We start from the raw sequence: 27300 nt of genomic DNA, 5'->3' as shown, positions 1-27300 counted from the left end.
TTTAGACCATACCTTGAAGAAATTCATAAAAACAACCAAAGGCGTGGGGGCCAAGGCATGAGGCATGACCATCCAAAATTGTATAGCACTAAACACAATGATTAGGCAAATCTATTGTTTATGTTTTTCCATAATGCGAAGACCGCATGAGTGTCATGAAGACATTAATTACTTGTAGATGTCGCCATGTATTAATCATTATCATCATCTCTTATGAGGTTGGCTAAGAATGCATGGGTGGCCACACCCTTCATTCACATTCTAAACTGGTCCAAAGGCCTGAGCTATGCCAGGGGGTGTTGATAGTCCAAAGGCCGGTGCCGGGGAAGGGAGCTCGGGCCATGGGCGGGTGTACAGCCTAGCCTATCCTATCCTTAGAGTGAAAACACGTATAGAGGGATAGCTTTCCGAGCGCACATCACCCATATCAGGAAGGGGGTTCGCCTCATGGGCTCGGGTTCCTATCACTAGGGTCATATAGAGATGTAGAAAACATAATTAGCACTGTGATGATAATTATTTTTTAAAAATATTTTTTTATTTATAGATATATTAATATAATATTTTTATTTTTTAAAATTTATTTTTAATATAACATGTTAAAATAATCCAAAAACACTAAAAGTGTTAATTTTAAACCAAAAAACAAATATAAATTTTAAATAAGCTATATTTTGAATGTAATATCAAATTAGAGAATTTCCATTAACGCGTGGAAGGCATGTAACCTTTTCATTTTCAAAGCAATTGAAAAGGTGTCAAAAAAGCTTTATTTTTTTAAATAATATTTTTTTTATTTTGATAAAATAATACAGTTTTAAAAAAAATTATAAAATAACATAATTTATACATGTTAATATTAAAAAAAACTATATTTATATTTATAGCTTGTCACTTTTTTATAATTTTTTTTAAAATATCACAATTCTAAATAGTAACAAATTATAACTATTGTATTTTTCAATTGCAACACATGCCAAATTTATTATTTTATCAATTATATTTTAAACTATTATTTCTAAAATTTGATAATAAACAAAAATAGCACAAATTCTTTTGATTCCTTCCGTGTACAATCCCATTCAATGAATAATGATAATTAGCTGTAGTTTATAAAACTAATCTTAGACAACAACGTTTAATGACTTATCCACCAAGCCCAACAACTCGTCCAAGAGAAAAGCCCATTATTCTCTTTGAGAGGTCCGAAAAAATTGCAAAAAAGATTCAGAGTTGATAAAATAAATAAATAAATAATAATAATAATAAATAAACCTCTCAAAGTGCAACCAATCAATAATCAAAGGGAAAAAAGAGCAAGTGGCATGATGTATTTTAATCAATTCAGTATTTTACAAACTTATAATGATGGGAAAATTTATTCAGGTTCATATATGAATGGAAAATTACACATTGATCAGGAATAAAAAAAATTAACGTAAACATAAAATCCATTAATCTAGATTTTTAAATCAAAATAGTATTCAATCTTATATATAAATCTTCACTTATACTTGTTTAAATATAGGACAAAATATCTCTTTAATATATTTTTTTAATAAAAAAATACATCAAATCAACTAATAAAACACCCGTAATGTAAATATGATATAGTTTGGTCACCTAAAATTATAAGTTTTTAGTAGTAGGATAAGGATCTAACACGGTTGGATAGAGATTTATTTAAAATAGATTATGTGGATAATATAATATATATTTTTATAAACTAATATAGTATAGTTAGGTCTAATAAGAGGTTTCATCACATTAAACTAGCATAATAGTTATGAAAACAAAAAATTATAACGTTTGATTTAATTGTTAGATCAAATTCAAGTTTTTACAAGAGATTTTCAAGGTCTAATCATATAGAAAACTGTGGTTTATCCACTATATAGATAATCTAAAATGAGGCTTGAAAAATTATGCTTAACTAATTTTTTTTTAATTTTATTTGGATTTGTTTTGTTTTTTTAGATTTTATGTTATTTTTATTTTATGTTTTTAGATTTTAATTCTATTACCCAGGCATTATAAACTTTTTTAAGAGAAAGAATTTATGTGTTTTATTTTTAAAAAAGTAAATTGCAAATTTAAAATTCAAGCTTGCATCTCTTTTTGATCATCAAGTATTTTCAGTGCTTTATTGTTTTTGTGGCTTCGCCTACATCAAGGTCCCAATACGATGGGAAGGGAAAAAACCAACTGTATAAAAGATGAAAAGCCCATTACCTGTGTGAGAAAAAAAAAACAAAAACCAAAATAAAAATATTTTTACCATGTATCACCTTGCAAAATATTATTTATTATAATAACATTTTATTTCTTTATTTTTTTATTTAATTATTTAAAATTTTATTTATTAGAAATTAAACTTTATGATTTGTTTTGGTTTTCTTTTGAAGTAGTTATCCTATTTTTATAAACTAGATCGTGAATTTAATAGCTTAACCTAATTGACTTTTTTTTTATTGTATTTTTTATCAAAATTACAATCTTCAATATTGAATTAATTATGAATTAGGCTTCATGATGTTTCAATTTGATTTCTATGAGGTTATCTTAATCTTATAAACCAAGTTATGAGTTTTACGAGTTGATCTGTAATTTTTATTACATCCTTTTTTAAATTGATTTATTTTCTTTTTTTTTATCCCTTGACAATGGCTTGATTGTTAATTGAGTTTTGTAATTTATTTTGATTTATTTTCAATAAGGTTATTTTAATTTCGTGATCTAAGTCACGGCTTGAAAAATTAACTTGGGTTGATTCAAATTATTTTTTTAGTTTTTTATGAGATTATCTCAGTTTTATGATTTACGTTATGAGTTTGATGGGTTAACTTAATTTTTTTTCATCTTTAAACATTGAGTTTCTTGTTATTTGAACTTCATAATTTATTTTAATTTGTTTTTTATAGGATTATTCTCATCTCATAAACTAAGGTCATGAGTTTGATAGATTAAACCTAGTTATAGATGTAACAAGTTAACTCAGGTTGACTCATATCTTTTTTATTTTATTTTATTTTAAATAGATTTTTTTTTAATTTTATCATTTAATATTAAGTTGATTAAGAAATAAGCTTTAATTATTTTTTCCATTTGCTTTTTATAAGATTATAATGATTTCATAACTTGGGTTAATCTAATATGATATTATTTTAATATTTTAAAAAATAACATTATCTTAAATTTTTTTAGTTAAATAATATTTTTACTAATCATCTGAATTATTTTTGAATTCATCAAATTAATCAAATCACATTATAACAACCATCACATAATTTATTTATTTTTTTACTAAAGAATTGGTACTAATAATTTATAAATTTTTTACTTCAAATAAATTTCATCCGTCCATCTAGTGACGACCTAAACTATAGTCGAGTGAACGCTATGCAAGTAAAAAAAAGAAAAAAGGAAAAGAAAAAAAAATAATTGAAAAACAAAACAAAATAAAATTCAATGAATGAGAAAAGAAAAGGATGACAAAAAAGAATAGGTTGGAAAAAGGTAATATAGAAACCTATGCAAGCAGCGACAGATCAAAGGCAAAGAAAAAAAAGAAAAAAATGGAGCAAAAATTCCTTCAGAAACCAGATAAAAAAAAATAAATTCAACCAAGAGCATGCAAATGAGAATAAACCATAAAGATCACTAATTGGTTTTTTTTTCCCAAAATGAATTTTGCCTAAATCTTTAAACATTTCAGGTAACAAAATTTTAAATATTTTAAGCTATGGGTAATTCATATAATTACCCAAATTGTTTTCAGATAATTTGGATAAAACAATTCTGGTTATTTTTTTAATAAATTCTTAAAATTAATGGGCTTGTAATTTTTCTTGAACCTAATTTGGCTACTAAAACCTTTCCTTGTCCTAATTTTAGCTACTTAATTGTAACTGGTTTTCAGTTTTTTTAGGTTAAAAAAATTAATAGGGATGAATGGGTAAAAAAGAGGACAAATTATAAAAAACAAAACCCTAAACTTAATATTTTTTGAGTTTTCCATTTTATTTAGGATTTCATTGAAAATTAATGGAAATGCGGTAAAAATTCTCTCAATTCCTCTCATTTATCTATTAGTACACATGTTTTTCTAAGTTAGTAGAGAAAAACATAAAAATCTATAGAATTTTTATGGTAATTTCTATAGAATTCTTAATGGAACCCTAAGGGATACAGCCAAAAATTCATATTGCTTGGGGTAAGATTAGATATTTTTGGTTCATGAATATTTGTTTTTTCTTTCAATTTCAGCAATTATTTGTTTTTTATAATTTAGAAAAAAAATAACATGGTAAATTAAAAATATTAGTGAAATAGCATTGTTAAATTTTTTGGTGAAGTAACACAATTTATACATATTACAATTAAACAACACTATTTTTATATATAATAACTTTCAATACAAAATATGAAATAGATAGGAAAGAAAAAAAACTCTAGAGACAAATTAAATATCTTATTACGATAATATTAATAATATTAATTTTTTTAATAAAATAATTAATTAATAAAAAAATTATCAATAATAATAATTCGAGTAAGACATGTTTACTATCAAAAATAAATAAATCACTTGCTAACTTTGAACGATAATTATAACTCTAGCCAAGTCACCGTTATTAATTTATTTTTGGTATAGTTGGATCGGTCTCTATTGTTTTTTACTCTCTTCTTTCACAAATTAACTAGACACCAACTTGCTCTAAATGGCTCTCTCATTCCCCACCTGTCTCAGAAGGTGGCTCTTCGACTTCACAACTGTAACCCATTTCATTCTCATCATTTTTGCGTGCAATGATCCTCCCCAGGTTTTATGGGCTCTTCTTTTTTCTTTCTTTTATGGTATAATTTCTTTTCTTTTTTCGGTGCAGTTTTTAGTCCTTAAATAAACATGATAATTTGACCAAAAGTTTACTTCTTTTTTAAAATTTTGGTTTGTTGATTTTTGCTAATTTGTATTGATGGGTTCTGAATGTTTTGTTTGATTAGCTCTTCAGTGATAGTTATGTTATCTGGGTTTGATTTTTGTTGGATTAAAACAAGAAAGATGGGACTTTTTTTGTTAAGTTCTGACTGGTTTTGGAGGTTAAGGGAGAGTAGTTCGAGGATCATTCACGCAAAAATGATGTGAATAATGGGTTATTATGTGAAAAAATGATCTCGTTATTGAAGGATAACCAGAGCTTAAGAGGGTCCTTGTTACAAAAGGTTCTTATTAAGGTATGGTCCTTCTATCCTCTCAGAAAGTATACCCTTTTCATATAAAATTTCATTTCCTTTTGGATTTTTAATGATAGTTACCTTTTATTAGATTCTGGTGCGCAAAGTTGTCTGTACTGTTTTTCTTTTTGTTTACTCACTTAGTTAACAAGCATGAGTTCTGTGTTTTGTATGTAATGCTTTTTGTAAAAACATTTCTGTGTCTGGCTATTCCTCTGTTGTGTGTTTCTGTTTTCTTTTCTGGCAACAATATGCTTGTTGTCTACATAGGGAGGTGTAAGTTGGGATCCTTACAATTCATTTTAAAGGCTATCCATATTTGGAGCACCTTTACAAGGAGCAAATTCTTTCTGGATCTTAGTAACAGTCATACAGGTGTAGGGGTGGGGCGCACCCTACATTTATGATTGAAATGTGTATGTTGATTTGATTCTTTCTTCATCTTCAGTCTCTCTGGCTGTCGTTTGAAATTTTGATAATAGAATTAATCGGATGAGACCGCGTCTTGATATTGAAAATATTTATGGATTATTGGTCATTATTACCTCGGTATCTTATAAGAATTGGGTGCTTCATATATAGCATCTATAAAAATCTGTGGCTTGTAGCTATTGCCCCATGTAAGTTAAATGGGGAACCAAGATTCATGTAATTCAAATGGCTATTTGGCTGTGGATCTTCTGTTATGAGCAGTTTTTCTGTTTGCTTCTGCTTTTGGAGGTCGTTTGCTGGCTGTTTTGGAGGAAAAATGAAGGTGTTTAAGAGTTGTCTTCTTTTCCTTATCATAATGTGGTAATAGACTAATAGTTGCTTTATAAGAACACGTTTCTTATCTTTTTGATGTTGACACATTAGAAGAAGGCGTTTATTTCTTCACCACAAAAATGATGCATTGGTTATGATTTTGACATGTGGCATTTAGTTCTGCTCGCTTGGCTAAAGGATATTCCAAACACTGTTTTAGTTCATTTTTTCATTTTCTCCCATTCCAAAGATCCCGCATGGCTACGTTTCACAGCTTTGCTGCACTACTTGAGGTTTCTCTCAGCCAGCTAGTTATCTTCCATAGTAGATTTATAGTTTTTGTAATGCCTGTTTATTTGGTGGTTCTTTCATAGGACTGCCATAATTTATTATATTTTGGTTGATTTTTCTATGCCTCTTTTATGTCCCACAAGATTTTTAAAGCTAAAGGGTTTCTTGTGTGCTTAGCTGAATTAGGTGTGCATAATCTCTCAGACATGCCAGTGGTCAAAATATCTCATGTCGTACTACACTGGTAAACTCTATTCTTCAATGCTTGCGTTCAATTTTAGGATTCAGTTGTTAATTTTCCTTACTGTTTTCGCTGTGATAGGGCCATTGTCAGTTGCAGTTTCAAGAACTAGTTGGTAGCTTTGGATTGAAACATTTTCTATTTACCACACAATTAATTTACTTTTGACACATCAGAGGTTCCATGAAGAATTGTGCGCCCGCGTGCATGCCAGTGTTGTGTTTCTAGGAAATTTTATGCAACTCTCATTAAATTTTATGTATAGACGATGGATCATTTAATTTAAAGAAGAGACTAAATATTTGCGAAAATAGTCTCAATTGGATGTCTGATCCTTCCAAAGAGAGGGAATTTCATTTATGCCAAATACTTGATTTTGATCAGTCAATCAATCAATGCCTTACCACATTTGTTTTGTCATTTTTTCATGGCTTTTCTTATTTGTCTGGCTTTGGAGATGCAAAGGACAATAGCAAATTAAACTGATCAGATGCAGAAGTATAGAGATGACAAGATTTTGAAAGACGACTACTGGTGAAGAATAACAAAGAAGTCCAGAGTTTTTGGAGAGATCTGATAAGTAGGTTTATATGTTAGTTTTTGCATGCAGGCCAGGCTCCAAGCTTCTCTCCTTGAGTGGGTTTATGTGTTTGATCTATGTCCGAAGGGGTTCAGCATTGAGTGGGTTTATGTGTTTGATCTATGTCCGAAGGTGTTCAGCAGAGGCCAATCTTGACAACTTTCTAGTTTGGCAATTGTTTTAAGCGGTGGCTGTAGATTTCGGGCCATGAACAGGTTTCTTTTTCCGGGTGGTGTTTATGGCGGGGCAGCTCAATGTGCTCCCCGATGGCCAGGATGCCTTAGGCACACATTCCCCAACGACGTTCTTCTTTGGGCCATTTTATGTGAATGGAATTGCAAATCACTTTCAGTGAATGAAACACTGTTGGGTTTGCTTGCTGTTTTGCCACAATCCTCATTCAAACACGCACATTGGATTGAATTCATGTCCTTGTCAACCCTTTTTGAGTAGGCTTTGATCATAGCCAGCGAAAACTGTGATTCACTATGTAAATCTTCTGTTTTCTTTATTTTCAATAATTTGACGTTCACCGATTTTGAATGCTTCATATCTTATTTTGTTACCCCCCCCAACCCAAAAAAAATGAAAAAAAGAAGCATTTTCGAATTTGTAAATTGTAATGATATCTCAAACCGAAAAATAATACTACCAGTGAACACTAAACTCATGTTTTTTAATTTTTGTAATTTTTTAATGTTATTTTTATTATTTTAATCTATTGTTATCAAAAATAAAAAAATTATTTTAATATATTTTTAAGTAAATAAAATTTTAAAAAACAACATTTACTACATTCACTGCTGCTCATGTCTTGGATAATTAATTAATTTCTTGATTTTAATAATTTAATTTATTTTTTCTAACCAAAAAGGCTAGTATATGATAAGTCAAAGTGGTTGGTGGTTAATATCTTTAAAAGATTTTTTTTTGGATAAATTTAAAGACTTTTTGATATTTAAATAAATATTTTTTTTTTGAGAAAATACCATAATATTTTAGAGAGATTCAAAAAATAAATATATAGTTAATAATAAAGACTAAAAATCCTTTTATTAGAAGGATTCATAGTTTTTTAATTTCCTATAAATCTTGCTAAATGTTTTTTAGAAGAAAGGTTGTAATATCTTCTTGCTCTAATAACATTGAAAATGAATAAAATATTCCTTATAAATATTATTAGTGAAATATAAGCATCTCTTGTATATCATTAATGAAAAATAAATCAAGTTCTTTTAAAGATTTTTATATATTTAGAGATATAAAAAGATAAGTATTTTTTTATTTTAATTTTCGATGTTAAAGATCATAATAAAAAAATAATAATTTTGTGGTTCAATAAAGAGCCTAAAAAAATCATTAGTTTTATATTTATTTGAGCTTGATATTAAACCTAAAAATAATAAATATATTAATTTTTTAAATTTATATTTACTTAGAGCATACAACTGATGTTAGATCTAATAATCAAATAATATATAATATATGGTCCGATGAATTGATAGATACATATATACTGCTGGCCCAAAGATATTAATTCTTCACCATGTCTTGTTTTTATTCTTTTTTAAATATGAAATTCAGATAAAAATAACATGCATAAAACAAGATGATACATCAACTTGGTGGTTATGATTTTTATTAGAAATTCAAAAGAAAACAGCTTCCCTCAAACGTGCTGCAGAGTTGATTAAATGCAGCTTTTGATACAGTTGTCTTCCCTATTCCCGCATGCCCACAACAGGAACATCATTTGTATCCATTCATAGTGATGTTATTTACATGGTAATCAATACCTACTAGGTGCTTAGTAACATTTAAGCGTTTGGGTTACAATTTATCCAACACATTTTCAACGATCTTTTGGATAAATCTTGATTCATTTTAAATAAAAATAAAAAATAAAAATGTTATAATTCAAACTCATAACTATTTAATTTTAATATCATATAAATTTTTATTATTCTTTCAACTCAAAAGTTTAATCTTTAAATCCTAAAATGTTATATAATCCTTTAACGAGGTAAGATTCTGTTTCTGTTTTCGAACACTGGAGTATCAATATCATACAATACAGGAAACACAATCTGCCCTTCTGCACGTTTTCAATCCATAATCTTTACCAGTTCATCAAGACACCATGCGGAGGAAGTATAGCTTTCGGAGAAGATCACTATGGAATCCTCGACTCCTGAATTGCCTTAAGGAGTTGTGAAGAATATCTTCTCCTCTGGGAAGTTCATTATCGTCCTGAAAGGTATGAATTCATGCTTTGACTAAGGCAATATAAAGATGATCTGTAAGATTCTTAATTATCTTCTCCTAAAACTCAAGATATCATAAGTATATCCAATTCTAGAGGAGGAAGAAGATGATTTGTATTTGGACTGGAACAAACATTTTGCTGTGGAAGGCACTATTCAGCAATTCAGGAAATGGGGTTCTTTCTCGCAATAAACTAGCAGAGCACATGAAGAAACAAAACATATATGTGAAGAACGCTTAATAACAACACTGGAATAGCATAGAGCAGCATTGTAAAACAATTAAAAATAATGCAAGAAACTCTCGCGCTCTGCTCTGTTCAGCGAAAGATGACCTCTATTTATATTCATTATAGTACACTTAAAAGAGAATGAATTACAGCTATGTCGTCTATCAATTTCAGCTAAGGAATATACATGAAAGGCAAGTATTTAACTCTTGTAATCAAGGTGTAATTTCATCTGCTAATTTGCCGTAATTTGTAATCGCATGTTTTGCCACAGACATAGCACTATGATCCACAAATTGTATTTCCATAATATGCCCTTTCAAGATTAACGGGGATGAAGTCACGTTAAACTTGTCTTTGAGGAAGGCAAATTAGGTAGACACAATTGGTTTAGTGAGCTCATCAGCAAATTGATCTTTACTAGAGATAAAGCGCACATCAAGAGTTTTCTGTTGAACTTTTTCCCTAACAAAATGATAGTCGATCTCCACGTGCTTAGTGAGTATATGGAACACTAGATTGGCTGTGAGATATATGGCACTGATGTTGTCACACCATAGTATTGGACATTGGACTAAAGCAATACTAATTTCACGTAGCAAGGATTGCACCCAAAGAGATTCAGTAGTGGCATGAGCAACTGCACGGTACTCAGCTTCAATGCTAGAATATGCCACGGTTTGTTGCTTTTTGGAGCTCCATGAGATTAAGTTGTCACCAAGATATAGGTAGAAATCTGAGGTGGATTTTCGATTATCTGGACAGCCTGCCCAGTCAGCATCGGAGTAGATAGAGAGCTGTGTGGAGGTGCTTGGCTTAATAAATAACCCAAAATGAATTGAAAACTTGAGATATCATAGGATTCTCTTCATAGCTGTCCAGTGTTCATCAGTAGGTTGGTGCATGATTTGACAGACTTTGTTAACTGCAAAGGAAATATCTGGTCAAGTTAGAGACAAATATTGTAATGCTCCTACTACATTGCGGTAATTGGAGGGATCTGAATAAGGTGCACCCAAGACCAATGATATTTTCTGAGAAGATGATATTGGTGAAGAGACTGGTTTTGCATCCACCATATTTGTGCACTGGAGAAGGTTAAAGATATACTAGTTTTGCGAGAGTAGAAGACCGTCAGCCAGCTAATGTGCTTCCATGCCTAGAAAATATTTGAGGTGACCAAGATCTTTAACAGCAAATTCATGAATGAGATTGGTTATTAGTTAGGAGATAGCAAGTGGATTTGATCCAGTGATTAGGATATCATCGACATAAACAAGGAGGAATAATAAAGCTGAACCATGTCTGTAGATGAAGAGAGAAGTGTCGGAGCACAAGTTCACAAAACCAAGAGAGAGTAAGTGCTCTTGTAGTCGATGGTACTAGGATCGTGGAGCCTGTTTTAGGTCGTAGAAGGCCTTATGTAGTCTGCAAATATGATTGGGAAATCAAGGATGAACATAACCGAGGGGTTGGTGCATGTAAACCTTTTCAGATAAGTTGGCGTGAAGAAAGGTGTTTTGTATGTCAATCTAATGTATCGGCTACTGATTGGAGACATCATAGTTGAGCATAATGTGGATGGTAGTAGGTTTTACCACAAAGATGAACGTATCATCGAACTCAATTCTTGGTTGTTGATGATAAGCCTTGGCGACAAGTCTCGCCTTTCTTCGTTCAAAAGAGCCATCAGACTTGCGTTTGGATTTGAAAATCCACATGGAGTCGACTACATTGAGACCAAGAGTGGCAGGGATTAAGGACCATGTGCCATTTCTCATGAGTGTAGTGAATTCTTCATCCATCGCTGCACGCCATTCATGATGTTTTGAAGCTTCTAAATAACAGGTTGGTGATTCTGGAATGGTACCTGTTACAAGAAAAGTTTGTGACAGGGGATACCTGACAGTTTCATCAGGATTCTTTTTTGGTTTTACAATATTATTTTGAGATCGTGTGATCATCTGATGAGGACGCTGCGAGGGGAGTTCTGCAGCAACTGATATGTGTTGGGTTGGCTGTAGTGTGGGAGTAGAGTCGTTGGGAAGGGTGTAGAAATTTATGTCTATTGGAGATATGTTTTGGGAAGGAGCAAGGACTGAAGAGGATGAAGAGAATGGTTGAGAATAGAAAGAAGGTGTTGTTGGTGGTAATGAAGCTGGTGTCGAGGTATGATTGATATTGTTTCTTAAAAGAGAGGTGGGTAGAGTTGTATATGAGGTGGATGGAGGTTGAGGTGGGGATGTTTTTGAATTAATAAAGGGAAAAGATCCTTCATTGAACATCACATGTCTTGAGACAAATACCTTCCTAGTGGATGTATCAAGACATTTGAATCCACGGTGACAATTGCTATAATCAAGGAAGAAGTAACGTTTAGATCGAAAGTCAAGTTTGTTGCGATTAAAAGGACGAAGAAAAGGAAAATATGGACATCCAAAAATTTTTAAGGATGAAAAATCAGGAACATGATTGTAGAGTTTTTCAAATGATGACATGCCAAGGGGGGAGGGAAGAAGGCGATTAATAAGATATATGGCCATGAGAAAAGCATTATCCTAATAATTATGAGGAACATGACTGTAAGATAAGAGGGAGAGACCTATTTCAACAATATGACAGTGTTTTAGTTTGACAGATCTATTTTGTTAGGAAGTATGAGGGCAGGAGATTCGATATTGAATGTCAATTTTTTGTAAAATAGGTGTGAAGGGAGCGATACTCCCTACCTCAATCGGTTTGTATAGATTTGATCTTACAATTAAATTAGCGTTCAACAAATTTTTAAAATGAGCAAAAAATAGACATGACACTAGATTTATTAGAGATTGGATATAGCCACGTGAATTTGCTAAAATGATTAACAAATGAAACATAGTATATATTTCCAGTTGTGGACATGATAGCTGATGGACCCTACATATCAGATAAAATTAATTCAACTGATTAATTAGAAACTAATTGAAAACTAGAAAAAGGAAGGCGATGACTCTTTCCTTGTTGACAAGCTGAACATATACCCATAATTTTATTAGACGAAGTAGGTAAAGAAAACTTTGAAACAAGATGACGGATAATTTGATAGGACAGATGTCCCATTCGGTAGTGCCAGACATCAAGAGGTACTCGTTGAGATAGGTAGGCTTGTGGACGGTTTATTGATATCATGGAGGTTGGAAAAATGTAAAGGTCATCTTTAGGTTTGCCACGCAGAAGAACTCTCCCCGTTGCTTCGTCTTTCACCAAAAAAGAAGAAGAATGAAATTCAATATAAATGTTGTTGTTTCTTGTGAATTAGCTGATAGATATTAAATTCTTTTGAATTTGAGGCACATGCAGTAACTTATTTAAAATAAAAGATGTTGTTGGTGTGGAGAGAGTAGTAGAGCCAATGTGTGTTATAAGCAAACCTGCCCTGTCTCCAATATGAATTTGGTCGTTGCCAAGATAAGCGTCTGACTAGAGAAACAAGTTATTGAAGTTGTTGGTAAGATGATTTATAGAACCAGTATCCGGATACCAGTTGGTATCATGAGGTGGTGAGGAAGTTGTCATATAAGCTGCCATATGAGGAGAGGTGCCTTGGTAGGCATAATCAAATCTGTAATGACATTGGATGGTAGTGTGACCAAGTTTGCCGCAAACCTGGCACTGTGGTCTCAGATTGGAGGAGTAGTTTAGAGGTGAACCTCTTCCTTTATAGCCACGCCCCCTTCCTCTATTGTTGGAGCCATAAGACTAGTGCTGATGGAGATGTTGGTGTTGTGAATATCTTTTAACACATGATTTGTGGTCATTTCTTGTGGCTATGTTCATAGAGTTGACAGAGTTATCAAATGAGATTTGTTGTTGTTCCAGACATAGTTCAAATACAAAAGATGATAAAACATATCTTCTAAGGTTATTTTGTCAATTTGAGTGGAAATTGAGGTGATAATAGCATCATAAGAAGTATCAAGACCACTTAGAAGATAAATTGTAAATTCATGGTTTTGAAGGGGTTGTCCAATGGTTGCCAAGTTATCTGAGAAGGACTTCATTTTTTGAAAATAATCAGAAATTGATAGATTGCCTTTCTTGGTGGAGGTAAGGAATTGTCTAGTTTGTATGGCGCGGACAAAAGAGTGAAAAGCAAACATTCTCTCAAGAGCAACCCAGACTTCTCTAAATGTTGTCAGGCCAACCATTTCTGCCAGAATATTTTCGAACAAAGAAGATACAAGTGCACTTAGCACAACCTGATCTTCATCATACCAGGTAGAATAGTGGGAATTTTCTATTTCAGTAGGAGCGATTTGAGAAGTTGCTGCTTCAAGATTAATAATAGTGGGGCTAGGATTGGAGATGGTTCCATCAACAAATCTAAAGAGACGCTGACCACGTAGGTAGGGGGATGATTTGATTTTTCCAGAGTAGATAATTATATTTGGTAAGTTTGACTGTGACGAGGCTATGGATGTTGATGGGAGTGACAGAGTTGGAAGGAGAAAAGGCCATAATAGTGGATCAAAAAATGAAGGTTATGTGATGCTCTAATACCATAAAACAATTAAGAATAATGCAAGAAATTCTCGTGCTCTGTTCAGCGAGAGATGACCTCTATTTATATTCATTACAGTACACTTATTACAGTACACTTAAGAAAAATGAATTACATATGTGTAGTCTATCAATTTCAGCTAAGGAATATACATGAAAGGCAAGTATTTAACTCCTGTAATCAAGGTGTAATTTCATTTATTGATTTGCCATGATTTGTAATCGCATGTTTTGCCACAAACCTAGCACCGTGATTTGCAGATTGTATTTCCATGATATATTGAAGTGATGAATTTCTATCCAAGAATTGGAAGAACATTGAAATGTTTTGAAGCAATAAAATTTAGTCCACCAACTCTCCTAGAAAGTAAATCACAAATTCAATTCTTGACTTCTCCTTGCTATACAAAACCAATTCCTCAGCATATAGAAAAAAATAATGCCAAGATTCAATATTTACCTAATAATTAGCAAAAAATCAAATGAATCAAGATGAGAAAATCTTGCCTGAGTTGAATATTTTTATCAGAAACATTATCTAAGAGCATTAACAAAGAATCAACCACCTTCATCAACCTCTCTCATTTATTTATGAAATTATAGTATAACATTAATCTTTAGTCAAGAGCTCAAACATTGAAAGAAAAATTAAGAAACTTCTAAAAGATAAATGTGATTGGCAAAACTCAACAGTAATCCTTGTTTTAAAAAACATTGAAGGAACTTAACTGAATGATCTGAGCATGTAGCTTTCAAATCAAGTCGTTAGTCAAGAAATGAAAGTAAAACATGAAAGAAGCAAAGCAGAGTTAACTTTGGTCCTTGCTTTTGTTATTAACTTTATTCTGATACTCTGTTACTAAATACAACACATTCCTTATATTTATAGTTTATATACAAAACAGTTATTAATGTATTTAACTTCTGAATTACTCCACCTAATCTTGAATGGATAACATTGGGGGCATTTTAGACAAACACAATCAAATCTAAGTAAAATCGATGCAATCTAACAAATCACAAGAGACATGATCTTAAAAAAAAAAAAAGTGCAAGTTGACATGATTAAAACCTTATTTAACTTAAAAAATAAATTTTTTAAAATTATGTTGTTTTTTATTTATATGGATCAACCTATACAACCTATAACCCAAGTTATCTCATCAACCTATGACCCATATCCTGAATTAATATGATTTTAATAAATTTAAGTCTGACACTACAAATATAAAATGTCTTTTTAGAACCACAAAATAGCTTCCATAATTAAAAAAAAAACCCTCTTAAATAAAAGGGATTTCAACAATCTTATTTGCTGGATAAGTTGTCTTAAGTCATATTTGACATTGTAGTTTAATCATGTTTTTGAAGATTTTTGAATTTTTTAGTTTTAAATTGATTAAATTAATTATTTTTATATTATTTTGATATGTTGATATCAAAATATTTTTTTTATATATATTTTCAAGTAAAAACACTTCATAAAAACACTTCTACTATATTTTTAAGTAGTTTTTTAAAATGTATTTAATACTGTAATAGCTTTTGAAGTTCCAATCTCATAAGATAAGTTTTTTAAAAAGCTATAAATTGTAGCTTTTTCATAGAATTTCAAGATATATTTTTGAGTGGGACTTACACAAAATAATGGTATGTATAACTAATCAAACATTTTCAAAAACAGTATCAACCGTATTTTACTATATTACCCCCAAGTGAACCTAAGCCTTAGGTATTTGATAAGCAATACATTAGCAAACCCACGTAAGAAGAAGATATATTTTATATATATCCATGATATTTATTTATGTTGTTTATTATTCTAATACATAATATTTTTTAAAATATTTTTTATTTAAAAATATATTAAAATAATTTATTTATATTTTTTTATTTTTAACATCAATACATTAAAATTATCAAAAAACATTAAAGACAAATATATTTTTATAAAACACTCTAATGCTAAAGCTACAGGAATCCCAAACAGTATATTTCATTAACAGAGTTGTAATGTCATCTATGATTGGATGGTATTCATCACTGGAGATGAGACTGCATGAGCTACCACGTATGATTCTTAAAAAGGCTAATTTTCTATGGCTTTCCATTGCAAAATGAGGGGATCAAAGTTTCAAGAATTTCGATGTCTAATGAATAATTACTTTATCGAGGCAATCATATGGACGACTATATACGACTTTATGGTATGTTATAAAGAAATACCCGTAAAAACAATCCCAAGTTAACTTAAAAAATCAATTTCAGATATCAAATTGACAAAAAGAAAAAAAAACCAGTTAATTTTTCTTTTATAAAACATAGAAATTAAAAAAACCAGACAAACTATATATATAATCAAATTGAATCAAACTACAGGTTTTTATCTCAAAAAAATAATGAAAACTTAATTTGAGCGAAATAATTCAACCTTCTTCTTTTTCTTTTTTTTTTTTTCCATATGAACTTCTTTGATTATAACATAAATAAAATCAATTAGTTAGTGTTTTTTTTTTTTTCTCATATGAACTAGTTTTCTTTCGAAGGACAATTCTTTCATCTCCCTTTTTTTTGTCTTTTTTTTTTTAATGATCATGAAGATCAAATAATATTATTACCACGTTCAAAGACAATCAAATGGCAGTATATATAAGATAGCAACACAATATTATTGTTATTAATGGTTCAAGTGCAGAATATGCATTTTAGATTACACATGTCGTAATTTTATACATCTTGGTGGATTCCGAGGAGAGATCAATACAAGTTAGGCATTTAATGAAACCCTAAGCACTAGACATCACATGGTATATGATATTGCAAAGACATCAATTGATGTAAAATCGAGCCATTGATCAGTGAGTTTTCAAGTGGTATGGTTGTTGAATTTACAGAATCAACAAGTCCAGGCAGCCAAATAGCATCTCTCACTTGCTTCAATGTCTGTGCATGCATCAGTGTCTGCCCCATGCATGATATTTCAATCTGCGTTGTACATAATTGCATGGTAAAAGAACTGATGTAGGCAAATTCTGCTTACACAAAATGTATTTCCTGTAACATGCAGATTACAAGCAAGGATTCTCGTGGAAAAGAGAGAAATTCGAACTCCCATGATTCGGAATCATTAATTCATTTCAGGAAAATAATGTTCGAAATGACGAGGCTGTAGTAATCAGCCATTAATGACTTCTGCTAATTGTCCATGAATAGCCACTTATATACTGATCATCTCCTCTTATAAAACATGCATGAAGACCCTTGATTATCTTAGCTAAGAAATCATTTGCGACAATTAAAAGGTTTGACAGCTGAAAGACGCATGCTTGACTTCTAGATGCATTATGCTCTTCGCAACTCATTAACCTACTAGTTTAACTGAATTTTATAACAATATGAAGTGCAGATATCTAGAGGCCGACTACCCTTCAGGCTGGTTACCTTTTCAAAAGGGCCTTTAGCGCTTTGTACAGAAAGATTTGAATCTACAACAAGCATGTTCTACACCAGACTTTTGGTCTGCGGATTTTTCTGTGACCAAGTACTGATCTTTGATGTTACATAGACTTCCCTATATCGTTAATATCTAGGATCATTTTTGTCGCTTCATCAGTTTCTCAACCAACGATTTTATACAGCCCTCCACAGAACAATCAAATTCATCTTTGTAATTCAAAACAATTTTAAACATCCTTAAAAACATCACTATCACATTGATAATGTTACAGAAGTGAGAAATTAATAGCAACATGTGTACAGCAATACTGAATGATTCTGAAATTATGAAATGAAATGGAAACCGTGGATTAGCAAGAAAAATGGAACTCGAATGACAAGTTTTTTTAATTTCTAACATAGCCATAACCATGACAAATGTCTAAGCGCTGTACAACAGTAATCCATGGACAAAGTATCCTAGCCTCAGTTGTGGTCGGGGCGAGGGATGACGAGAAAGACTTATAAGAGGGTTTCATGAGACTGTAAGGCAATATTGGAGAGAATGAAGCTCAAAATACGTTGACAATGCCATCTTATCTCACTATTAGATTACAATGAGAATTAAATCTTTTATATCTATTAGTACATGATATTAGTATTTTGTAGTGCAATTAAGCATGTCAGAATTTCTGATCCAAAAAAATTGTCATAAAAAAATTCATAAATATTTCTTACGTTATCATCATGAGACTCACCACAGTTTTGAGATCACGGGGGGGGGTTAATTTGGATCAGCTGTTAATTACAAATTAATCAATTTAATAGACAAATTTACCTCGAGTCCAAGTATAGTCGCAGTGAATTTGACAGGGGCATGTCTACCATCACATATAACAAATTTTAACAGTATAGTGTCAATAATCACATTCATTGTTTGATAATCTCTGATAGTGGCAGTTCAGTGAAGATTGAAGAACATGCCAAGGAATGAAAAGATGCAAGGGTTTGTCTCTTTCCAAAGAAGGTATGAAGAAAAATCAAGCGCAAAAGAATTTACATTCTAAAGATTCATCGAAAACTCGATGTCCTCGGGATGACACTTTCTTCTTGGTAGAGACATGACGCCAAAACTTGGTGTTACAGAAAGGAAATTAATGTTCGATTACATAACCCTTTGTAAACTTCTGCTTTTCAATAAAGTTATTTCTCTGCATAATGTTGTTTTTGACTCAAGCAAAAGGCTTTAGGATAAAGATTGAACACAGTAAAAAAGATGGGTACAGGGCTTGAGAGCTAGCCCTATACATTTATCTGATCTTACTCGTATGATGTATCTACTTCCACACCTTATTAATTATCATGTCCAACTAACTTTTCTGACGCTCACTTCTCAAATTATGTAAAAGATCTTGTAGTCAATTATAGAGGTGCTTCTTTATCTCATAGGTGGAACCAAAGGAACATGGTTATTCCATGCTCATGGCTTTCAATCTCTCTCCCTCTCTCTCTATACCATGCAAATGAACCAAGAGATGAAACCTTGACAGAATCCATGCACCATCAAGAGGTCTATAACTAAAGGCCATCAAAACCCTAAAACTTTCAAATCAAAAGGCTAGCTAAATCTACCAGGTGCATGCGAATAAACATGGGCAATACAGACAGGCATCATGTAGTGTTGGTTTTTCTACATCATGACCCACATAATAAGAGCTTCTCATCTCACTAAAAGAATGATTAGAGTGAGAAAGAGAAATAAATTACCTCATCTTCGTTAGAGAGACCAAGCTTTCTAACCAGGTACTTCTTAACCATGAAAACAGTCACGCTCTCGTCTCTTTATTTTATTACAAGATGACCCCATAAGAAAAAAGCGGTGGAAGAGAGCACCAAAACCCAAAAACAAAAGCAACTTTGTCAGCTTTTCACTCATTTTCTCCAAGCATCATCATTAGATAGAAGAAAGAATAAGCATGAATGACACTTCTGATGAACTGATATATTATGCATGATACGATCATGTGTGTAAATACTCGAACGTGAACTACTTTCTATGACTACTTACTTCACTCTTATGTACGCCTTTGGTATTTGAGGTAGTGCTTCTCCATCCCTGCCAATCCATAAACACAACCCCATTAACCCTAGATTTTATACACAATGAGGATTAAAAGATGTAGTAAGCTGGATGAACTCTTAGTGGATGGGATTTTAAAATAGAGAAATCTGGCAGAAGAAGAAGAAGATTTACTTGATTAATCAGCTAACGAACTAAAGACAAATGCGCGCAACACCACTGTTCAAGTCATGAACTAGCTACACAAAATAAAATATATGCAGGAGAGATACATGTCATAGAATGAGAGGGTGAGGAGAAAATACCTAAGAAAGCCATGAAAAAAAGTGTGCAAGGAGGTAACTAGAGAGAAGAATATTTGGAAAAAGGGAGGGTATCCATCTTGGCTAGTGAGCATTGTTGGACTCATAAGCAATGATTAACAACAGAAAGGGAGGATCAAAAGAGAAAGTGGAAGAGAACCAATCAGTCATTTTAATGATTGCAAATTGAGAAAAGGGCGCTGATCTAAGTACTCAAAATTTCAAGGTGCAAAATTGAAATAGAACCACTAGAGGAAGAGAGGCAGCTAATGATTTTGTTTTTGAAAATACTCACCGGTTGATAGAGGAGCTGAGGGTAAACCACAAACCAGCAAAGTGCGGTCTTGTAGTTGTGGTTGTTGTGGGAGATAAAGGAGGAGGCGGTGGTGGTAGCAATGAAGAGCAATTATGGGAAACATTGGAAACCGGCATTTTCCAGCCAAGGAAGCTTGTACTACTACTTGAAATCATGTGCAATGGCCATGATGGTGATGATAACCTTGCTGTTAAATCAAGATTATAATCATGATCTTCTTGACCTTGGTTGTCTTGGCACAGGCTGCTTTTGTGACAGTAATTACTAAGCGGCGCCACATCTTTGTCCCTCCTGACACCACCACTACCACCATTGAGCCCTACAATTCCTAACCCTAACTCTAATCCTAAGGAGTGGCCTATTTGCTGGTGAGCTTGAAAATGTACTGAAGAAGAAGAAACTGCAGATCCTGGAACAGTGTATTTTGATTTTTCAATAACATTGTTCTCTTGCTTCCTGCATGTTGTTGGTGGTGTTGTGATTCTACTAATCCCTAACCCTAACCCTAGCTGAAGCCACTGTCTGTCTTCCTCACCTCCTTCTAAAGGGCATGAATAGTCATAACCATTGTGGAATTTGCGAGAAGAAGAGGCCATGTGTGCATGATAGCTAGAAAAGAAGGGTTGGCACGGTCTTTTATGGGATATTTGGCAACTTCTCTCCTGTTCATGTAACCCAAAACAGTATTCAAACACACACACCCCATCAAGTCCTTTTTGTGCACAATAATTTATCTTTTCCTTTTGGTTTTCTTGGGATTAAAACTAGAAATACACAGAATTATAGAGGAATTGGAGCTGAGTGTTGTGCTCTTTTCCGAGGCAAAAACTGGTCTTTTCTGCTTTCTCCTTTGTTTCCTGTTTGTCTTTGCATCTATGAGCTGTTCAAAAACTAGAATTTTTTCTTTTCTTTTCGAAGCAAGTACGCATAAAGAGAGAGAGGGAGAAGGAGAGCAGGTAATGATTTGTGGCATCTGTTTACTTTTGTACTGATCTTGCTCTGTATGGATTAATTTAAATAATAATAAATAAATAAAAACACTGCTACCACTCCTGATCTACTACTAGCTAGCTAGTTTCCATTTAGCTTCGTTTGCTATTTTTGGTTTGAACAGTGTTTCATCCCATTTACATGCACGGATGAATCCTTGCTGCTTAATCTTCATCAATTATAAATTTGCATGGATATTCTTATAGATTTTCTCATGATTTGATAAACAAAACTATAAATTATATAATTTTTTAATTTATTAGAAGATTTACCCTCTTTATCCCATAATTTAATCAATATTAAAAATACTTTTTTTTTAATTTATTTAAACCATAATCACATGACCTACCAAGTTACCCCAGAGACACTCTGGGTTGCTGTCTAGAGCAGTAGAGAGGAAGAAAATAGAGAGAGCTAATAAGGTTTGGAGAGAAATGAGACAATTGGCTTAGGTGAGCAAAGCAAAAGCAACCTGTCACTCGCACGGGGAGAGGAAGACCCCTCCCGTGCACAGAAGTTCAGCATGAGTCAATTCAAGCAGCAGTATAATGACAGAAGTAATGAAGCAAATAATGCAGTCATGTAGGTGCAGAGGGTGTTTCGCAAAACTGCTATTCAACTGCAAATTTACTCACTCTCTCTCTTTTCCTTTTTTACTTCAACTGCCTTTTTCCCTCTTGAGAATAGAAAAACTAGCAAAGTTACTTATTGAATAAAGAAATTAAAAAAAAAAAAGAAGAAGAAGAAGAAGATAGTTTCACTGTCATGGCTGTTTATACCCGAGGAGAGACACAGCTCAATTGTTCTAGTTTTCTTCTTCCCTCGAGAAATTATATATAGAAAACGATCACTAAGCTTTATTTCTTTTTATCTCATGCTCCCGTATGCTAGCATGTTTTTAAATTTTATGATCTATTTCAATTAACATGGTATTACCAACATTATATTAAAGGTTAATATTATAAGATAGAGCTTTAGATTATAATTTTAAAAAAAATTCAAAACAAAAGGAACCACATTTAATATTAAGAAAACACAGGGGTACAAAAAATTTCATGATTTAAAAAATTTAATTCTTATTTTTATATTCATAAACTTTTTTTGTATTTTAATCCTTTGTTGTTGAGATATTATATAAAATATAGTCAGAAAAAAAAAAGAGACGAGAAATAACATATTTAACTTGCTATAAAAAACAGATTATAAATTTATATTGGAAAGGAAGGTTCAAAAGGTTCTCAAACATGTTGAAAAAAGTAAATTGATGTTAAAAAAAATTTTTCCTTGTAAGATTTTTATTTTTTTAAAAGTAACTAAAGGTATTTTTATGGTTAAAAATTTGATTTATATTTTAGATAATAACAAGTTAAAAAATTAAAAAAATAAATAAATTACATGCAGGTCTAGGGTTTTTTTCTAAGGCCAGGCCTAGGCAGTATTGTCTTTTTGTTAAATATCACTTAGTTATATAATTTTAAAAAATAAAAAGCTTTTTATGATAATATTAGCAATTATTTTATCAATCATTATGTATTAACTCAATATGAATTACTTTCACAGAAAACTTTTAGTTAATATTAAATAAAAAAATATTTATTTTTAATTTTATATTATAAATTATTCATATAATCTTCTTGTATTTTTTATTTTTATATTTTTTATATAACTATATAGAAATAATTAATTTATATTATTTTTATTAGATCGATACAACAATCTCTACCTGTCGTATTAAAAATTTAAGGTGTGTGAATTTTTTATTTATTTTTGTGGTTTAATCTATATTTTACCTCAATTATATATTTTAAAGTGTTTAATTAATGAAAAATTTATTAAAATATTGATTAAAAACTATAATTTATATGTATTTTTTAAATTATTTTTTCAAATACAACCTTGAAAGCTACTGCATGACATAAAAAAATATCATACATTCATATCAATAAGTGAGGCCTTTTCTTAAAGAAAAGAAAAAACACTACGACGTGACAATTTGTTAGGTTTTTGTTAATCAAATATCATTGTTATTAATAATAATTTAATTTCCTGTTTATCTTGGTCTTATCTGAAAGAATTCTTTTTTTTTTTTTTTTAATTTGGAAAGGAACAAAAAGGTAGAATAAAAAGAGATGGGTGGCAAAGGGGAAGAAGCTAACCTCTTAAAATTGTTGTTCCAGCCCGACATGTATATTGGGCTTATAACGTCGTCGGGTGGTTATTGGTCTGAATGCCAGGTCGGTTTTGTTACCACATAAAAAGCTAAAGAGTTATTTTTAAAAGAATTTTTACTATCAGAAAATTAATAAATAGTAATGGAAACACTGTTTAAATTTTTTTAACTCGGTAATTACTTATGGGATTTTTGATGAATAATTTTCTTTTGCTTTCTCAGACAAAAATATTAATGAATTAAGTTTAGTTGATTTTTATTTGTGTATTAAAAATAAAAAAATATTTTAAAAATATATTAAAATAAATATCAACATCACCAAAATATCATAAATATTCGGCTATAAAAACATCACCAAAATATCCCTGATTTTTATCTAAAAAAAATAAAACCCTTATAAATTTCAGAATTTTAATCTATCTTTGGAATTAGGATCAGTCTATTTGGAAATGTAATTATATTTATTTTTTAAAGTATTATTCATTTAAAATATATCAAAATAATTTTTTTTATTTTTTAAATAATTTTTGATATTAATATATCAAAATAATTTAAAAACACTAAAAAAATATTAATTTAAAATAAAGAAAAATATCAAAAAAATATCAATTTTTTTCAAAAGCATTGTAAGAAATACTTATAAAAGTATGCCCTTCCCACCAGGATATATTATGATGCCCTTTTTTTATTTTATTTTTTAAAAAAGGGTTTATATGCTCAACAGTGCAAGCCCAAAAATCCACCTTTTCTACCATATAAAAAAAATGTATTACAACATAAAACACGTCATGAAAATAAAAAAAATCTATAAGCCAGCATTCCCAGAATCCTTGTTTCCTATTTTAATGACTTGCGCATGCTAGATAAAAATAACTAGACAATTATTTATAGAGAGTGAGGTTCAAGAGCGTACCTGGTATGGCCGTAGATGTCTCTGCAATTGTTGGGGCCTTACGATTCTGCTCTTGAGAGATCACCTTAGCTTTAATGTATTTATAATACACGATTCCATAATATAGTCCCATAAATAAAATATTTTTTAAAAAATTCAAATTTAATTAGAATTTAAAATTAAATAATGAAAACTATCATATCTTTTTTTTTTGAAAACTAAAAATATGAAGAGAGGAGGACAAAAACATATTGTAGTTCCTATTTTTTATATAAGATGAAAAATCATTTCCTTAATCAAAATTAGTCCTCAATCATTTAATTTCAAATTTAACCTTTCTTAAAAATCAAAATAAAAACAATGAGGTTAGAATTAGATTATAATAATTGCTCTCTATTTAGTTTTGTAAAAGACATTATATAATAAGCTTATAAAGACAAAAAATATATGAAAACAACAACAACAATTATTATTATTATTATTATTATTATTATTATTATTATTATTACTACTACCTTGCAAAACTTCCAAACTACTTGTTTAAGAGGTGATCTTCCTCGAGAAACACTAAAATTTTGAAATTAAAATGAATCGAGCAATATAGTTTAAACACCTAAAAATATTTTGAATTTTTTTAGATGTAGGAGCTAGTATAGCTTGTATGACTTTTATTTTATCATGATCTACTTCTATGCCATTATAATTTACCACAAACCTTAGTAGCTTCCTCAATTTCACCCTAAATATGCATTTCACAGGGTTTAATTTTAATTGGTATTTTCTCAACCTTTTGAACATTTAGATATGATTTTATTTTTTTTAGACTTAGCAATCATATTATTTATGTACACCTTAATTTCTTTATACATCACGTCATGAGAAAGTGTCACCATTACTTTTTGATAAGTTTCTCCAATATTCTTTAACCCAAATGACATCACTTTATAACATAAAGTTCCCCATGAGATGATAAGTATAGTATTCTCCTTGTCCTTTTTGACCATTTTAATTTGAATATACCCGAAGTAATCATCCATGAAAGAGAAGGTAAAACTCTTAGTAGTATTATCCACGAGTAGATCTATATGGAGTAAAGGAAAATAATCATTCAGGCTTACCCTATTCAAATCTCTAAAGTCCACATATACCTTAATCTTATTATCTTTTTTAGGAACTACCATAACATTGGATACCTATTTAGGGTATTTGACTACTTTAAGAAATCCAACATCTTACTATTTCTTTCCTTCTTCTTTAACCTTGATTAATATATCAGGCCTTGTCTTACTTAACTTTTGTTTAACTAGCTTATAAACTTATATTACGGATAACATAAGTACCACAACCTCGATACATAAACCAAGCATGTTAGCATATGACCAGGAAATATTAGCATATTCTTATAAAAAGCAACCAACTCATTTCTCATATTAGTGGTGATTAACACATTGATTTTCAATTCTCTTTTATCCTACTTAGTGTTTATATTTATCAATTCTAGCTTTTTTTTTTTACAGGCTTTTATGTATACTCAAATTGTTCGATTATCTTTGTGAACTCTTTGATGTCTTTTTTCTTATATTCTTTCTCGTCCATTGCTATTATAGTTTTGTCAAAGTTTGGCCAATTATTCTCAATACATGATGATAAACTTGACTCTCTAATGTAAGGAAGATGCGACAGCTCGAGCTGCATGTATCTAAGGCCTTCTAAGAACATGTTATATAAATGATGAATATTCATCACTTGCAATGTCATTTAGAATAATTGAGGGCCAATGATCAACTCAACATCAATATTCCTAATAATTGGCCTAGATGACCCATCATATATTATGTTAGTCAAGGTGCTCGACCTCATATAAAAGGCATCAATAAACATCATATTAAGCATATGCTTTAACAGTTATTTAGAGCAAAACCATTATCTATGAGCACTTTAGCAATCACGCAATCCTTGTATTTTATTGTGATATACAATGGTTTGTTATGATTGATCCTTTCAGGATCAAGTTCATCCTTATTAAAGTTAAGGTAGTTGGTGTGGCCTGAATCTTTCTAACCTAATGTTTTGTAAAATCCTATGTGATGTCTTAAGGAACATATGCCTAATTAAAAATATTTTGAAGAGTGTTAATATGCAATTTTGAACTTAGAACCAATGACAATAAAGAAATCCTAGCAAGTAATTTCTCTAAGATCTACCATGCTATATTTATTGTGCTTCATTAACTTAAAAAACTTACTAGCCTCTTCATTTCTTATTATCCTATTAACCTCATCCACTGTTGCTTGTTCTACCATATTTTTTTCTTAGGATTTCCTATGATTTTCTAGCTTTTCAGGAGTAAAACATCTTCCACTTCAAGTTAGCCTTCTTATTTCAATATGAAAAATATGGGCATGATTCTTATTATGAAAGGAATACCTAAAATTATAAGGCAAGATATTATAACTTCCATTAGTTGTACTTATAGGATTGGCTAAAATCATTTTTGAGGGTCCCCCCTCAGTTAGCTGACACCTACAAACTTTAACTTTCTTATTATATCTAGTCGTTGTTCCCATTATATCATTTTCCTTTGGACCGCCCAATCTCAACACTTTCAATGCCATTATGTTTTTTATCTCAAAATGATATTCTTTACAAGAACTAAGATCATGTCCAAAATGCTAATGATACTTATAGTATTCATTCATATCTTTTATAGCCTATGTTTTGAATGGTATTTTAAGAAGTCTAGTGACACAACCAAAAGATTGATATCTTCTCCCAAGCGCAGGAGTGTCAAAATAATAAATAACCAAACAAGACTAGAGTCGAATCACAAAGAGGTTAACTATATAAATTATAGATAACAATAATACAACAATAACAATAATAATAACAATAACAATAACAATAATAGTGGTGGTGGTGGTGGTGGTGGTGGTAGTAGTAGTAGTAGTAGTAATAATAATAATAATAATAATAATAATAATAATAATAATA

The 27300-nt window shown here is 30.9% G+C and overlaps 1 protein-coding gene and 1 long non-coding RNA gene across 2 annotated transcripts; one reads left to right on the top strand and one right to left on the bottom strand.

Annotated features, from left to right (window-relative positions):
* The first annotated feature begins 4700 nt into the window (after positions 1–4700).
* Positions 4701–7180, top strand: LOC105113491 (uncharacterized). The gene is made up of 3 exons (XR_839978.1): positions 4701–5235; positions 6200–6303; positions 6448–7180. It is a non-coding gene; the product is annotated as an uncharacterized LOC105113491 (long non-coding RNA).
* A 9596-nt stretch (positions 7181–16776) lies between these two features.
* LOC105113490 (uncharacterized) lies at positions 16777–21186 on the bottom strand. The gene is made up of 4 exons (XM_011009691.1): positions 20237–21186; positions 19628–19675; positions 19327–19399; positions 16777–17109 (listed from the first exon to the last, which is right to left on the bottom strand). The coding sequence occupies exons 1-4, from the start codon at positions 20851–20853 to the stop codon at positions 16918–16920; spliced, it is 930 nt and encodes a 309-aa protein (XP_011007993.1). The 5' UTR covers positions 20854–21186; the 3' UTR covers positions 16777–16917.
* Between the last annotated feature and the right edge of the window lie 6114 nt (positions 21187–27300).

This window comes from Populus euphratica, unplaced genomic scaffold, assembly GCF_000495115.2.
Source record: "Populus euphratica unplaced genomic scaffold, PopEup_1.0 scaffold419.1, whole genome shotgun sequence".
NCBI lineage: Eukaryota > Viridiplantae > Streptophyta > Magnoliopsida > Malpighiales > Salicaceae > Populus > Populus euphratica.
The sequence above is the reverse complement of the archived record's forward strand: the minus strand, read 5'-3'. Positions and strand labels throughout refer to the sequence as shown.

What these genes read in the sequence shown, in the direction of transcription:
- LOC105113490 (XM_011009691.1), bottom strand. Translation starts at nt 20,853, where the DNA reads ATGGCCTCTTCTTCTCGCAAATTCCACAATGGTTATGACTATTCATGC. An exon ending in CTCAGCTCCTCTATCAACCG is followed by an intron (nt 19,676 to 20,236) that starts GTGAGTATTTTC and finishes ATGGATTGGCAG; the next exon opens with GGATGGAGAAGCACTACCTC. An exon ending in GTCTCTCTAACGAAGATGAG is followed by an intron (nt 17,110 to 19,326) that starts GTAATTTATTTC and finishes TGTACAACGCAG; the next exon opens with ATTGAAATATCATGCATGGG.